This window comes from Lichenostomus cassidix, chromosome 4, assembly GCF_008360975.1.
Source record: "Lichenostomus cassidix isolate B80296 chromosome 4, HeHo_3.0, whole genome shotgun sequence".
In the NCBI taxonomy this organism is placed as follows: Eukaryota; Metazoa; Chordata; class Aves; order Passeriformes; family Meliphagidae; genus Lichenostomus; species Lichenostomus cassidix.
Genome location: NC_139484.1, coordinates 8,152,969 through 8,168,752, shown reverse-complemented (window position 1 = coordinate 8,168,752; position 15,784 = coordinate 8,152,969). Strand labels below are relative to the sequence as shown.

General features: G+C 47.6%; 2 protein-coding genes across 2 annotated transcripts in view; both read right to left on the bottom strand.

The window, feature by feature from the left end:
* Positions 1-6,033, bottom strand: part of FRAS1 (Fraser extracellular matrix complex subunit 1) — a 109,986-nt gene extending 103,953 nt beyond the window's left edge. Inside the window, exons 1-2 of the mRNA XM_085059861.1 lie at positions 5,412-6,033; positions 2,815-2,846 (exon numbers count right to left, since the gene is read on the bottom strand). Of these exons, the coding sequence (XP_084915987.1) occupies positions 2,815-2,846; positions 5,412-6,033 (654 nt within the window). The remainder of the gene's footprint in view (positions 1-2,814; positions 2,847-5,411) is intronic.
* Positions 6,034-10,342: 4,309 nt separating this feature from the next.
* MRPL1 (mitochondrial ribosomal protein L1) lies at positions 10,343-15,306 on the bottom strand. The gene is made up of 9 exons (XM_085057773.1): positions 15,173-15,306; positions 14,884-14,989; positions 13,978-14,221; positions 13,741-13,824; positions 13,429-13,500; positions 13,119-13,230; positions 12,573-12,673; positions 11,056-11,137; positions 10,343-10,615 (listed from the first exon to the last, which is right to left on the bottom strand). The coding sequence occupies exons 1-9, from the start codon at positions 15,204-15,206 to the stop codon at positions 10,452-10,454; spliced, it is 999 nt and encodes a 332-aa protein (XP_084913899.1). The 5' UTR covers positions 15,207-15,306; the 3' UTR covers positions 10,343-10,451.
* Between the last annotated feature and the right edge of the window lie 478 nt (positions 15,307-15,784).

The following is a 15,784-nucleotide window of genomic DNA, read 5'->3' as shown; positions in this document are numbered from 1 at the left end:
TTTTAAAAACAAAAACATCTTGACCATTGCAAGAGTTAACAAGCAAACCTTTCAACTGAAATATTCAATTCTGATCTCGTTTTTCAGTAGTAACTTCTTATCCTTCTAATGAAATTAAAATGAAGCTCATTTTCCACTGTTAATTTGAAATATTCCCTAACCAGAAGTGCTCTGCACTTGCTAACATTTATTTTAAAAGTCACTAAATTTATTCAGAGTAGAAGCTATTTGGAATGGGAGATTTTTTATTACCTTTCCATTCTCATTTCTGTCCAGCAAAAGCTACTGATGGAAACAGAAATCTGATTTAAAGGGCATAAAATCAGGCTTTCTTTAAACTTCTGACAACAAAACATACACAGACGTTTCAAAAGGAAACAAGGAAGCAAAATTTTTGGTAGAAGCACAAGTACAGCACCATTTACTGTGAATTAAGTTAGGGCTTTTTATTCTGTTCACAGTTTCCAACCCAACTCTAAGATGAAAAATATTTTCTTTCAAAAATGCTTCATTAGTGCTTCATAGTGTTTTAAAAAGGTACCCTATTTGTGTCTCAGGAAACTTCCAAAATAATCTGTCAGCCCAGAAATCCATTGTTACATGCACTACCAGCAGCTGGTGCCACAGACAACGTCCATGTTTTAAAGAGGACAAAATGAAAACATCCTAGATGTTGCTCAGCTGGACTTGTCCTCCCCTGTTGCAGAATCCACCAGACACAAAGCCATTTTTCAAGTCACACTCACCATTCAACCACCTCAAGGCACAGCCCTGTCCTTCCCCTCCCCTTCTCCCAGGGCTGAAAACTCACCTTGGCATGAGCCAGCTGGCAGAAAGACACTGGGATGGATTTGTTCAACACCTCCCACACTCCCTGACTTTCGAGAGCGACATGAATGTGTCTCCTCATGCCCTACAGCTAAGAAAAAATAACGTGTATTTTTCTCTTTCTAAGTAAAGGGTGCGGCTGTGCTGGTTGTGTCGACCTGAAATCTCCCTCACGGGAGAAGCCAGAGGGAGGAACACCAGCCGCCTCCACACAGTTGGAAATCACTCACAGAGAGGTGCTTTCCCTCAGAGGGAAGCCACGAACACAAGCTGACCCTGGATGCACAAGGAGCTAAGTCAGTCAAGCAAGAGGCAGAAGTTTTGCAGCGTTAACAATTCCAGCAACCCTGCAGTGCCTGCATCACTACACTTAAATATTTGATTTATGCAACAAGGATTTTCCAAGTGACTTCAGAGACGTCTGCGGCAAAACAGCATTCCTACAAAACCCCAGGAGCAGCTCACCTACAGCCACTTCCACATGGAATCACAGAATGGCTGGGAAGGCACCTTAAGGATCATCCAGTTCCACCCCCTGCCATGGACAGGGACACCTTCCACTATCCCGGGTTGCTCCAAGCCCTGTCCAGCCTGGCCTTGGACACTTCCAGGGTTGGGGCAGCCACAGCTTCTCTGGGCAACCAGTGCCAGGGCCTCACTTCCCTCTCAGCCAAGAATTTCTTTCTAATACCTAATCTAAACCTACTTTCTGTTGTTTTGAATCCATTCCTCCTTGTCCTATCACACCATCCCTTGTGAACAGTCTATCTCCACCCTTCTTTCATGTTCTCTTCAGGTCCTGGAAGGCCACAGTTAGGTCACCCCAAGGCTTCTCTTCTCCAAGTTGAACAATCCTAATTCTCTCAGCTTTTCCTCATAGAAGAGGTGCTCCAGCCCTCTGATCATCTTGGCCTCCCCTGCACCAAACACGGAGAAAAATTCTGACTAACAGGGGACACTGAAAGGAAACACTGTTTCTGACCATCATTTAAAGCACAATAAATAAAAAGTTGCTACAGGTTTCTTTCGGAGGCTGCAAGACCCTCCACAGCGCATCATTAGGAGGAGCAAACACATTCAGCCCACTTCAGCTCCCTCCCAAGCCACCCACCACACACAGTCACCTCCAGCAACTCCCTTACATTCCCTTCTTGGAGCAGAAAAACCTCCTGGACCTTGAGTCCACCTCGGAAAGCCAAAGGAGCCACCTGCCACCAGTTGTTTCCACAGGGCCCCATGGCCGTGTGCCACACACACAGAGCACATATCCAGTTCTGCTCCAGGAGAAACAAGACCTCCGACTTTCCCTGACAGCTGCTGCCTCCCAGCCTTGGCTAACAAATCCCTGAGCCAGCCTGCTGTGGGACTGCGAGCGGGTCCAGAAGCATTCCAGAGACACAAAGCAGCTCAGCCATCTCCTTTTAGCCCAGAGAACCAGAGCAAGGCAGACAAGTGTTAGCGAGCAAAACACTGCTCATAAATTCTTTAAAACTCTGATTCTTGTACCAAGTCATTCATGGATTTCTAGAGACACTAGAAAATAAAATATGTTGGGTTTATAAAGATGAGTCAGGGTACACAGGACTCGCCATGTTCAGCTGAGATGGAAAGGTGTTAAGCTGTTGTCATCAATACCTCATTAATTCAGGGGAAGAAACACAGAACACATCCTGGCACCACACTGACATTTCATGAAGCATCACCTCCATCCTGCCCAGGACTGCACATTTGTGGCTTCCAAGACCCTGGAAATCCTTCTTTTCACACACTGACCACAGCAGCCCCTGTTGGACTGGTTGGGTCCAGGGGGAGTTCCTAATCTCCCTAAGGGAGATTTATTCCACTGCTGTTTTCCAGCAGACTGGGAGCTGAGAGACCTGTGACCTGCACCCCAGTCACAGGGGTGACAAAAAGCAGGAACTGGAGTCAAGTTCAACAGCACCTTCACAAACCCTTCCCCAGCATAACATTTTCAAGCTCACCTACCTCAAATAAGGAGCCATGGTAGACACAGGCACCTGAGGGACCAAAAAAAAAAAAAAAAAAACCAGGTTAGAAGCATGTAACAGCAGCAGATCCTCCAGTGAACCTGCTCTGTCACAACACCAGCAGCACTAGGCAGCTACCTCTAGCCAGACATAAAAAATAGCAGTTTTGGGGCAGCTGGGCAACCTCTGGGTAAGCAACAGGACTTCTGGCCTAGTGAGGCTCAAAAGAGGCACAAACAAGGCAGAGACAGAAGGGGAGACCTGCCAAAATAATAGCAAGAAGAGCCAGTGTGAATTCCCACTCCTAAATCACTCCTACATGGACAACAGGACAGGCTCACAGGGCTCCTCCTGCTTCAGCTCTCCTCATCCTCACTACTGGCACTGCTGGCTGAGAGAAAGGTTCTCCAAGCCAGGGACAGAAGCAGTCACACATCCAAATACACTTTACATATTCTACTCCAATAATCAAATAAAAGGTTAAAAAATAAAACCACGAATAAGCTGAATGACAGCTCTTCCATCGATTTTCTGGGAAATGGTTGTTCTTGAGCAACTACACATTATCTGTCTCCCAAAAACGTGGTAAGAATGTGTAATCAAAAACAACCCAAGGAACTCAAAGATGAAAAGGAAAGAGACCGCGGGAAAGGCTGCCTCGAGGGACCACCCGGAAAAGTCAGAATTTCCTTGTCAAAGAGTGGAGTTTCCCGAGAAATGCAGATTAGACAAATCTGTACAGAAAACCTGGGAGCTACACTGCTTGGAATCAGAAGCTCCCCCTTTGAGCTCGGCTTCAGCTCAGCTGCAAGAGGCTGTGGAGGCACCATCGGGAATTATTTTCCCTTGCCAAGAAGATGAGCCACAAGAACCCAGTCACACTTCTCTCAAATTCAGCAAATTGCTGGTCTTTCGGCAACAGAATATAATTTCAAGGTTCATCATCCAGCTACACCTCAAAATTCAGTGCAAAACACAAGGTCACATATTGCTGGAAGGCAAAGGGGGGAAAAATCCCAAAAAAACTTAATACCAGTCAGTTAAGACCAGCACAACCCATCTGTTTTACCCCTCCAGGGCTGGCTGCCTTTCCTTTTTCGTTCACTGACAGCTATAGTTCTTTAAAATATCAGCGTGCTCATCCCCTCTGGGGCCAGAGCAGGGAATAGGGACCGTGTAGGACTACAAAGCAGTCTGACACAGTCTGATCCTTCTCCAAAGAGGGCAAAGACATATTTCCCTCCATTATGCGTTAGCAAGGGGAATACTAAGATATAACCCAACTTTGCACAGCTTACAAAAATCCTCAGTTCTAAATACATTTTATTTTTATTCCGAATTATAAGCGAGCCAAAGACACTACACACACATTAATTAAGGTTGCTGTGCAACAATGCCCTGATTTTCCATGCAACTCCAAGTCCCAGGTGTGATCAACACCTGTTGCAAAGCACAGCTGAAAAGCATTCTACAAATTATGATTTTGCCTTCCACTTACTGGGGCAGCTCAGGAAGAAACCCCCAAACCACAAAATGCTGTGGCATTTTTTTGGGGAAAGGGGGCATCTTGGATGTGGGTGGTTGGTAGAGTAGTTCTCTGGTTTGGAAACTTTTTTTTTGTAAAAATAAGTCTCTCAATAAATTCATACCCCAAACCCACATCTAGCAGCTCCTCAGCTCGCACGCACATCGCTGCTTTTAATTGCCGTAATTCACTAAGACAGCCATGCCAAACGGGAACACGGTGGGACCAGTATTTGGGGAGTGTGCCACTTTGGAAACCAACAGCCTGCAGCCGAAGGACAAGCTGGAGAACAACCTCAGAGCACGAGCGCACTCCCAAACTCCGAATACCAGCAGCGTGGCCGCCCGGCAGCATCGCCCAGCCTTGCTGTGGCCACAGGTCTGTCCAGAACACCGAGACACAAACCCCACCGCCTGGCGTCTCTCCGAGCGCTCTGCCAGCCACATCCCCGCACAGCCAGCTGAACCTAGCAGCCTTCTCCCAACCCAAGGAGAGCGGGATGGCTGCTGCCTGCTCCCCCTCACGCTTCCCAGGCACTGACCAGCTGCCACCGCCGCATTCCCGAGCCTTCCCCACGGCCAGCGACACCCGTGCGGTGTGCGAGGGCAGCGGGCGGGCTGTGTCCGGCTCTGCCCGCCCGGCCGGGCCCTCAGCGGGACGCGGGGCATTGCTGAGGGCTCGCCCAACTCCAGCCCACAGGCCGTTCTGGGGCAGCACCCCTCACCTGGGCACAGCCGACCGGCTGCCTTCCCGCCCAGCCCGAGGGGAGCCCCGCGATGGCCGGAGCGGGACACGCGTTCCCCCCGCCCGGCGGTGCGCTGCCGCTCCCGGGCAGAGCGGCGGGCAGAGCCGGGCACGGCTGCGCCCCGGTCCCCTCACCTCGCTGTGGAGAAGCCGCCAAAATGGCGGGGGTCGGAGGCGGACCCCCGCCCGGGCCGGGGAGCGCGACAAGGGACGGAGGAAGGCAAAGCCGTCCCGAAGCCCGCGGGAAAGGGGGTCTGCAGCCGGGTTTCCCCTCAGGGATCCCACCGAAGCCCGCGGGACGGGACGCGCCCGGCGCGGCGACTCACCTGAGGCGGCATCGGCGGCGGCCGGCGCGGCGCTGAGCAGCAGCAGCGGCGGGAGCAGAAGCAGCGGGAGCAGCAGGGTGGCCCCGGCGGCGCTCGGGGTGCCCATGGCCCCGGGCGGCGAGCAGCGAGCGCGGAGTGCCCGCCGGGCCCGCGGCAGGTGCCGGGGCAGCGCCTCGGCCCCCGCCCCGCCGCCAAACTTTGCCCGCAGACAAAGGGGCAGCTCCGCGCCGCAGCCCGCCCGCCCCCCGCCCCGCCCCGGGCAGCGCTGCGCCCTCCTTCCTCCCGGCACCGGGAGCCTCTCCTCCTCCCCGCTCCTTCCCCTCCTTCCTCCCGGCACCGGGAGCCTCTCCTCCTCCCGCTCCTTCCCCTCCTTCCTCCCGGCACCGGGAGCCTCTCCTCCTCCCGCTCCTTCCCCTCCTTCCTCCCGGCACCGGGAGCCTCTCCTCCTCCCCGGCACCTTGCGCAGGGGAGGGCAGAGGATCGTGGCTTCTCCTCCTCCTCGGCTGCCACCTGGGGATGGAGCCTCCCCGGTAATCCCGCAGCCCGTCCCGACCGCAGCAGTGCCGGGATTAGGCAAAATAAACCTGTTTGTGTTGGAGCTGACCCCAGAGACTTGATCCATCCCAGTGGCTGGAAGGGAGAGGTCACCCTCTCCCCGCGGTTGGAAGGTGTTAATTTGTTGTGTTTAGGGTGTTAGTTTCTGTTGTAGGAATGTAACAAGAAGTATCAAAGGGACACGGTCTGATGCCATTTCCATTTCTTCCTGCCATGGCTGCTGCTTTGCTGTGGCTTTCTAGAGCAAACCCATGTAAGAGTTAAAGACTCAAACAGTAGCAATCACAAATAAACCATTCAAACCAAAAAAAGAATAACTGAAGCCCAAGTCAAGCTGTTCTCCTTAGAGTGTTTTCTTGTTTTAAGCACTTACACACACAGTACTATGTCCACTCATGAAAAGCTTCCCATCTCACCCCTCCAGCTCTGCACTCAACAGAAGATCTCAGAGCAAACGCTTCCAAATGAAAACTTGGCTCCTTTAAGTCACAGGATAAAGAACAACAGCCCCAAGTTGGAAGTCACAGCCATCAAACTGCTACGAGCCAAAGCCCCGAATTAAAATGAACTGGGAAAGTGAGTTTATTTTTACCAGTCTATTAATTAAATGGGTTTTTTTCCCTGCTAATTTCAGTATTCCTGTTTCAGAGCAGTATCCCAGTTCCCACATAGCAATTGGTTGTGCAGGGCTGGACTGCTGCTGCCTTCATCTCCTGCTTGCCTGATTAAATGCAACGGTGGCAGCTCAATTTGATAATAATTCCATCTGTTCAGTTTTGATTCACTTCCTAATGAACACTACCATCTTGAACTCCAAGTTGGAGGTCAGATTTTTTTTTTCCCCTCCCCAGGACTGTATGCCTTTAATCACTGTGCTGGAATTCCAGCAACAAACATGAGAAGCGAAGTGTACAGCATGGCACTGCTCCAAGATCCAAGTGGTGATTTGCATGATGAGTTCCTCTGTGTTAACCCAGTTAATACTCATTAGCTATTAGCAGAAGGTAGTTTTTTATAAAAATAGGAGCAGGGAGACACAACAACTACCTCTGCACACACCAGCACTAAACAAAGAAATACTCCAGGGTCCTTTCAAATACGGTAGAAATTACAAAAGGAAGAAATACACAAACACCAATTCCCTTCTAATTCCTCAGGTGAAACTCTGGACAACTTGACCAAATTCAAAGAAGCACCAGCAAGGAAGAACAGGTGGAAATTATAAAAGCCAAGCACACAGAGGGTACAGTAACTTCATATAAATGTGTAAAATCCATCTTTTAATCATTTGTGTTGTTCATCTTCCTGCTGCAGTTCTCTGGACTTTTACAACTTGTTTTGCTAGTCCAGCTGCAGCCTCCTCATCCTCCCTATTTCTCCTACCTTCTTTCCTGCTGTTCTGAGAACATTGTTCCAAAGACATTGTTAAAAGTCAGAATAACTCAAGATACATTATTTACATCATTTTGCGGCTTTAGCTATGAAGGAAAAGCTCTTCCCTCTAGAAAACACTAATTTCAAGCATTTCTCAAGTTTTGCACTTGGGGCAAAACACTTGGAATTTTCAGAAATTCAAAGTTTGGTAACGTTTTGTCCTTCACATCCTATTTTACACAAAAGCAGTATTTCTGTTTTGAGTCTATTTACAGGCTAGCAGTAAATAAAATTACAAAATAAGCTTCAGACTCCTTCTAGAGAAATATGAGATTGTTCTAAGGCTGAAAGCTTGAAGGGTGAAACTCGCAAAGCAATGACCCAGCTGTCAGCTGCTGCCACGCATCTTAGAAATACTGGCACAAAAAGTCACTGGAGTTGCAGAAATAAACCACTTTTAGCCTCCCTTTTATCAAACCTGTACACAGAGGTCAGTTTTCTGTGAGTTGGTACAAAGGATCAGTTTCTCCAGTTCACAAATCCCTGGCTGAAGAGATTGGAGTCAGACACAACTTGTGGTCCTGGAAAGCTGGGCATGTGTTAGCACAGAGTTCCACAGAATAGCTGGAGAAACGTGGTTCTGAGAAGGATCCATCTCTGGCAAGTGAACAGACTTTCATGTGAATTGCCCACTTCCACAACACCTGACAGTTAAATACTTTCCCAGGTTCTAACTGGGTTTTTTCACAATTATTTTATTAGGCATTTTTAAAATCAATGAAGTTGGGGCATGAAAATAATATGGCATTGCAGTGTCACCACATGCAGTAATATGTGCACTTAACCCAGCATCTCCCAATACCTGGCAACTTGGGAAGACTGGGGGTTTCCTCTTGTTTTCCAAGCAGTTGAGGTGACATTGACAATTCTCCCTTCATGTCCTGGTGGGATGAAGCCTCTAGGCACCTGCAAGCTGAGGTACTGACAGAAGTAAGTGCTTGGAAAATAAATATGTTTATCCCTAACAGTGTTTTTAGTCATTCTAAGAGCTTTCTTCCCCCCTCTGTCCTATTTCAGTCAATCCAAGTTTTCCCACATGGACAGAATTTCAGCTACAGGATTAGCCTCTCCCAGAGTTTGGAGGCTGCCAAGACCAGCCAATGTAATCATATTCAATCATTCAGAACACCCATCTCAGCACTAAAAACATCTCACCCCTGGCAGCATTTGTAACATCCCTGCCCTGCTCCTCTAACCACAGCACAACTCACAGCAAAAGCCTCGTGAACTCTGTTTGACCCACACAAGTTCCTAGTTTTTTGGAGTGCCACAAATTCCCCTACAAGTCCAGGTTAAGGCTGAGTGTCAGCCTAAACCCTGCATTCCCCACAGCTGCACCCAGGCTCCTAGGACAATTTCTTCCTTGTTTGGGCAAATCTTTCTGCGTGCACTAACTGTGAATCCCAGCTCTTCTCCTTAGTTAAACTAACAGCAGGTTCAGATAAAACAAATCTGAAAGCCACCCTACATCATCTGCATTATTAAAGGTGCTGCAGCACTCCCTTTCTTCCACAGTGATTTCCAGAAGCCAGCAATGCCATTTCAGTCATGCTTGGTGTGCCAGTTAAAGTGATTTCCAAGGCACACTGGCCCAAGAATCACACATACAACTCCCACTCTGCATGTTTGGGGACCAAGCTTATTAAAGAGGAATAATCTTGTGTTGTGTTCTTCCCTTTCATCTCTCCCCTGTGCCAATCAAGCATTCCAGGATAAAAAGAAGTCACAATGCACTCAACAGCTTGTACAACACCGTTTCAGCATAGCACAGACCAGGAGCACTACTCCTTCAGCAATCAGTAGCACAGTAACACATATTCAAAACCACCCCTGAAAACTTGCTGAGCCCACGAGCTACTTCTCTTGCTCACCTGACCTCCAGAGGTCCAGATTTACTGTATGTCCACAGCATTCAAATTTTCCAAGTACAGATTTCTGCAGGAACGTTTGGTATTCTATCCTTTTATTCTCTGAGAGCACACTCAGCAGTCTGAGAGCTTGATTTAAGCTCACCTGAACATTTATGCTTAAGCATCACTTTTTTTTAAATCCACCCATCAAAGAGGGCAAGTCAATCTTTTTCCAAAATGGATAGTGAAGTCTTGGAAACAAGCCAAGAGAACAGAGAAAAGGCAAAGAAATCTATGCAGATGATACCACAGGCTTTGCTTTTCTACAGCAACCAGTAACTTACCTTCCAGTTGCTCCTTTTGGGTCACAAACAGCACACCACTGCTGGAATACCTCATAATATTCCTTATATGTGTAATTCCTTAGTAAAAGAGATATTCAAGTGCACTGGCACTGCTTTTTCCACATACAACCCGCAAAGTCTATTAAGTCAGTGCGAAACCTTCCTTTACACTCCTGAAGAGAAGTTTTTGATCAAACTCTTGAGCAAAGCACCCCACATAATCAAAAATAAGCAGTGTGGGCTAACAGGAATTGGTCACCCTGACTGACAGCAGCAAAATGGGAGCTGAAACAATTTCCATGCAGGCAGATCTGAGCAACCTCTCGGAAAAACGAGGCCTACCTTCAATAACAGGAATGATTTAAAGCAATAAACCTTTCCAGATTTGGATCAGCTCATCCCTGTTGTAAATAGCCAATCTTTTCTGGAATCACCTTACATCTCGGGGCTCAGTTTTATGAACACGTGTTCAGCAACAGAGCCCCAAAAAAGAACCACCCAAGGAGAAATTCCAACACCTATACAGGAGAGAAGGGCAGGTGCGCCACCTCCTGGAAGGAAAGCGGAAAACACCGGGAAAGAGAGCCTGGTCTCCAGTTTTTGTTCCAGAAAACAAGGTGAGGAAAACAAGAAGTCAGAGCAAGGTGAACGTTCACTCCCCACACAAAACACACCCAATTTCTCCTTACAAAAAACATCCTTTTGGCTCTGACAACAGGCTCCTGTTTGTGATAATGGTACACCGAACTTATACAAGAAATCCACAAGTTCCATTTATTTTTTGTTCTCACAGAGCATGATTTGAGTGACACCATTTGCTTCCCGAGCTTCACCATGAGATCTACACGGAAAAGACATCAAGTACTAACGGATTCTTGGACAGGCTTTTCTTGATCCTCATAAACTGCATTTTCTTCTTCTTTTTCCTCTGCTTTCTCCACCTGAGGTAGGATTCCATCAAGGTTCAGCAGCAAACCTTCACTAGTTGAAGATCTGATAACCAACCTCCGCACAATGGGATCTGGAAAACAAAGATCCAAACTGTTCACCCCTTTCCACGTCTCCAGGCTGATTTATTTCAGTACTAATCCCTACTGTGTCCAGAATCCCAACAGCCAAGAGCTCCCCATTCTCCCAGGCAGACATGTGCTTTATGGATGGAAACTCTGACAGGAACTAATTAACAGTTAGAGATAACCAGCTGGTTTAAATCATTGACAGCCAGCAAGCATATCCAGAGTCCACTGTTGTAAAGATGTGTTAATTACCAAACTTGCTTCCTATGAACAGCAAATATTTTTCACCAAGCCAGTAAAAGAACACAAGAATCAGACTTGACACTGCAAATCATTATAGAATGAGAATAGAAAGGTCATTTAATGACAATCCAGTGAAGAACACCCATTTCCCATTTTTGTTTGCTGTCTCCTGAACAACCACGTTAGAACAACAACTCCTTACCCAAATTTGATGGCTTGTAGGAGCAGATATCGTGGATAACTGTTTTCAGATTGGCAATTATGTGCTCGGTAGGCATATCCAGCTGAAAAAGGATAATGCCAAGTTAGTTATGGTGATGCCTGAAGCCCACATAAATAAATCTGAAAGCACTGGCGTTTACTCTACACTTGGATAAATTTCCTTTGTCTGTGTTCCCTGTGAAGGAGTTACAAATCCCATTAATAGCCTTATCCAAATGACTCAGAGAAAATAAGTATTTTATACATGGTAATATGCTCACTGTTCTCCAGATTTCTATTCAGGAGATGGAATTCCCAGGGCTCTGTAACAACATGTAGCCTTAAAAGGATGAAAAGTCTTAAAAAAATCAATATATAAAGAAGTGGTTTTGCAAAAACCTTATTAAAATGAAGGATTTGGGAAAAGAAGCTCCAAGAAGCAGCTGCCAAAGACCACAAAGTGGATCAACTCCAAAAATACCAACATCTAAAACTGAAGGTGTTAAGAACTTGAACAGAATTAAATCAATCAAAAGAATCAACTCATTAGCTCTATAATGAAGACAGGTAATGCTCAGAGGGTTTCAAGTGTTTCAAAATAGCTCCCACATCCAAATGAATATCCCAGCTTCCAAACCAGCTTTCCACAGTAAATCCCTGTGGATGCACACCTATCTTGATGTTTAAAGGGGCTGTGAAAAGGTTCTGGGAAGTTATTCCCTTTTTTTTTTTTTTAATGAAAGTTTAACTCCCTCAACAATAAGATCCAAAATTCCAATTATACACGAAAGTACAGATATTTCTGTTTCAGTCAAATGAAAAACAGGCAATGAGAAATGAGTTCATAGCTCTGTTTTCCAAACAGGTACCTTTTGTCTCTTCATGCTAAGAAGTTCTATGAAGTTGAGAATCATACCAACAAGGAAGCCCTTGGAATTCACATGCACAACTCAGAGCAGCTAATCAGAATTAATAAACTCATTTATCTCCAACACTGAAGCCACATAAAGCTTCAGGTATTTCCTACCCTTCCTTCCTGTGTCACAGTTCGAGGAAAACTAAACATCAGGCAAGATTACAAACACACAGACCAGAAGGCAAACAAAAAACACTGTTTGGGGCAGAGAAAATAAATAAATAAGCCAAAATTCATGTTTTATTTCAGGTGTTATACAAACAGTGCTTCCTTCTGCTCCAGTCCACAACTATAGTTATCAAAATCAGAAGCTTTTAATTATTTGGTTAAAGCAAAGACTTTTTGACCCTCCTGTGCACATTGACCATGGACTTACAAACCCATAGTTTATTTATATACCAAAAAAAAAAAGAAAAAAAAAGTTTGGAAAAAAGAAAAGTTTAAAACCAGCTGAAGATGCCACACAACAGATTTCCTTCACAGTTAAAGAAAATTGTTTAAAATCCTGGGAAACAGATTGGAAACATGTGTTTTCCCCTCTTTTAATACTAATCTCAGCTCTGCTCAGGAGACAAAACTTAAGAACTCTCTGCACAACTTACTCTGGCTATTCTTGTCTTGATTATATTCTCATCTTCTACCGTGTACTCGTGACATTGTCTGAAGAACTGCAGCATTTGGGGAATGTCACTGCCCAGGGAATCTATTTTTTAAAAAAAGGCAAAAAAGTAGTCTCAGTAATGCTTATTAGCACAGATAGGTGTGGAATTGGCATGGAAATAATTCAATCTGTTAATTAAGGTGCTTGAACTCCACTCCAAAATGCAGTTTCACAAACAAGACAATGGTGTCCTCAAACAGATTGTATAGAAATAGTTTCCACCTTCCTTCTTTACCCATTCATCAGGACTAATGAGCATGAGGGCAGCTAGCAGGCAAATTTATCTTGATTCTAATCCCAGATTTGCCTGCTGCAGGAAAAAATGGATTCCTAAAGTTACCTTTACCTAAGGCAACACCAGTGGTGCAGTCACCTGCAGTCTAATAAGGATTATAACTATACACCCTCATCAAAATCATTTCCATGACACCTTTAGGGTCACATCTCCTTCAGGAATTGGGAGTTTTAACAAGGAATTGCTTCTTACTTCTTCGTATGCTTGGGTACTTCCGTTTCAGTTTGTTCCTCAGAGGTATTAATTTGGGTATTATGGCAGGGACAGCAACGTAGAAATCAGCTTGAATTTCATCCTCCAAGATCTGCAACAAATACAATTCAATATATTGAATTTAAGTTGGCCTATAAACGTGTCCAAGCAGAGATACCCATCTCTCACTCTTCATACTGGCTGCTTCCTCCCAGCCAGAGTTCACTGGGCATCAGGTCTCTTGCCCTCCCCAGGCCCCAGTCCTGTTTAAATTAGGATATTAATATAATTCTTTTTTAAAAATATTTACCCATTTGATTAATTCAACTCCTCCTACAATGGCAGCTCCATGCTCTCGAGCTATTTCAGCTTCTTGCTCATTCTGTTGAGAGAAAAAAGTAATTATAACCAGCTGTACTACCAATCAAGCCATTGGTCTGCTGTCAGTTGAGGTCACATAGAGAATTCTAAATAATTAAGTCCAAAGGGTAATGAAACAAACCCATGGCAGCTGTCTAGGATCATCTCACACAGACAAAACTATTAACTGGCAAAGGGCAGCTGCCCAGAGTTTGCTGGACACAAAACCCCCATGAAAATACAGGAATCCTGGCTCACCCACCTCTGTGAACACCAAAACCTTGTTCACTTCATCTGTAAAGCGATGGGGAAGAGTGACACTGCCAGAAAAAGGATCCAGTTTTTTCTAGCAAGAGAAAAAAAAATAAATTAAAGCAAAAAGAAGTCATGACTTGAGGGTAAGTTACACAATCACAGGGAGCTGGTCCCTTGAACTTGAACAAGTCTGAAAAGACTCAAAGCCTTACAAAGCACCAGAATTCCCCCCTTCCCAACCCACCTTCTTCTGCAGCGCCATATCCAGGAACACACTGATGTACACAAACTGCTTGGGGTAGGTGAAGTCCAGCTCCTGGAATTTCTTCAGCATGCCCACAGCCTGCTCCAGCTCGTAGGAGGGTCTCCTGTAGAGCCACGTCAGGTACACGTCGTCCACAGGCTTGGTCATCAGCGGCCGCCGCCGAGGGGGGGGCTTGTCCTTCACCTTCTCCTGCCTGCTCCTCTTGGCATCTTTCGTGGCACTTCTGAGACCAAAAAAATCCCAAACGTGCTGTGAGGTCACCAGTTGAAGAGTTTGGCATGTCTTATTGTGACAGTGGATCGTGGCAGTCTGAGTGTATAAAACAAGGTTTCTCCTCCCTTTCCTGCAGCAGTTTGCATGCAGGTAAACACCACTCCCAATTCCCATTCTCCTCCCTATTTTCAGAGGGTCTCCAGGCAAGGAAAAGAATATTAAAATAGTAACTGGATACTCCACTCCTTTATAAGCAGGGTAGAAGAGTCTGCAGCACTTCAAAACACTCAATTCTCCTGTGTACAGATGTTGCTTTTGCTTCTCCCAATCATGCTGTATTACTATACGGACAACAAATTAAACAATAAAAAGCCAATCGACCAACAGGTAGGGTTTAAACCGATTCTAGGAGCTCACCAGCTTTCATGTTGACATGTAACCCTGCCATACCCTGCAAAAGCACAGCTCAAAACCACCACGTCAGCCTTTCCCTGTGACATTATCACAGAAAAACAGACTCAAAGACTCCCTGAGAGTCCAGGCTGCCCTCCAGGAGCATGTGGGACGCCCGCAGGGCCAGCGGGCTGTCGGACCAGCACTGCAGACACCAAACCCCCACACACCTTCTGCCACCACCCCCGGCCACGGCAGCCTCCGGGACGCCGCACTCACTTGGCTGCTGCCGCGTAGGGACGGGCGGCGGTGAGGCTCACCGCGGCGGGGACGGCGAGGCGCTGCTCCAGCCCGGGGAGGATCCAGCCGCACCGCGGGGCCAGTGCTGCGGGCAAGAGCGAGCATCGCCTCAGACAAGGGCCGCGGCCTCCCGCACCCCGACCCGCCCGGGCAGGCGTCTCTCCCCCCCTCCCCGCCCCTCAGGGCCGCCCCAGCGCGGCGGGCGGAGGCGGAGAGGCGGCGGCGGGCGCAGCGCCCGTGGTGCCTCAGCGCGGCCCTGTCACCTCACCTCGCCACAGGCAGCGGCCGCTGGGCGCCGCCATCTTGCCGGGCCGCCGCGGTGCGCCGCCGGAAACGTTCCCCGCGGAACTCGCTCCCCGCAGCCGAGGAGAAGCGTTCCGGCGGCAGGCGGGCCCGAGTGCCTCAGCGGTGTCCCCCTACCGCTGTCCCCCCGCCCCCCGTGCCCGTGCCCGCCGTTCCGCGGCTGTGCGGGTCTGCGCTCCCGGCTGTGCCCGCTGCGTGGGGAGAGGTGACCCACTGCCGGGGGCTGCTCAAAAGCCTCCAGCTCGCTTCTTCACCGGCTGAGAGGGGCCTCAGGGCGAGCCCGGAGCTGTCTCTTGGCACTGCGAGCCAAACTTGTCCCCCCTCCCCGCACTAACATGGCGGCGGCTGCTGAGGGCAGCCAGAGCCGCGGCCCTCAGACATGGGGGGTTTGCACCTTTCAGACACGTCTGTTTGGGAGAACACTGCCCGTTTAAGGCTTAATATTGTCTGCTGGAAGCCACGCGCAGTTCCAAACAGATTTTCTGGCTGCCATCTCACCCCTGTTACCTTGTGAATGGGTTGGGAAAAGAGCTGCTAATTCCCACTCCTGGAGCAGCAAACGCCTACAAAGAGTTTG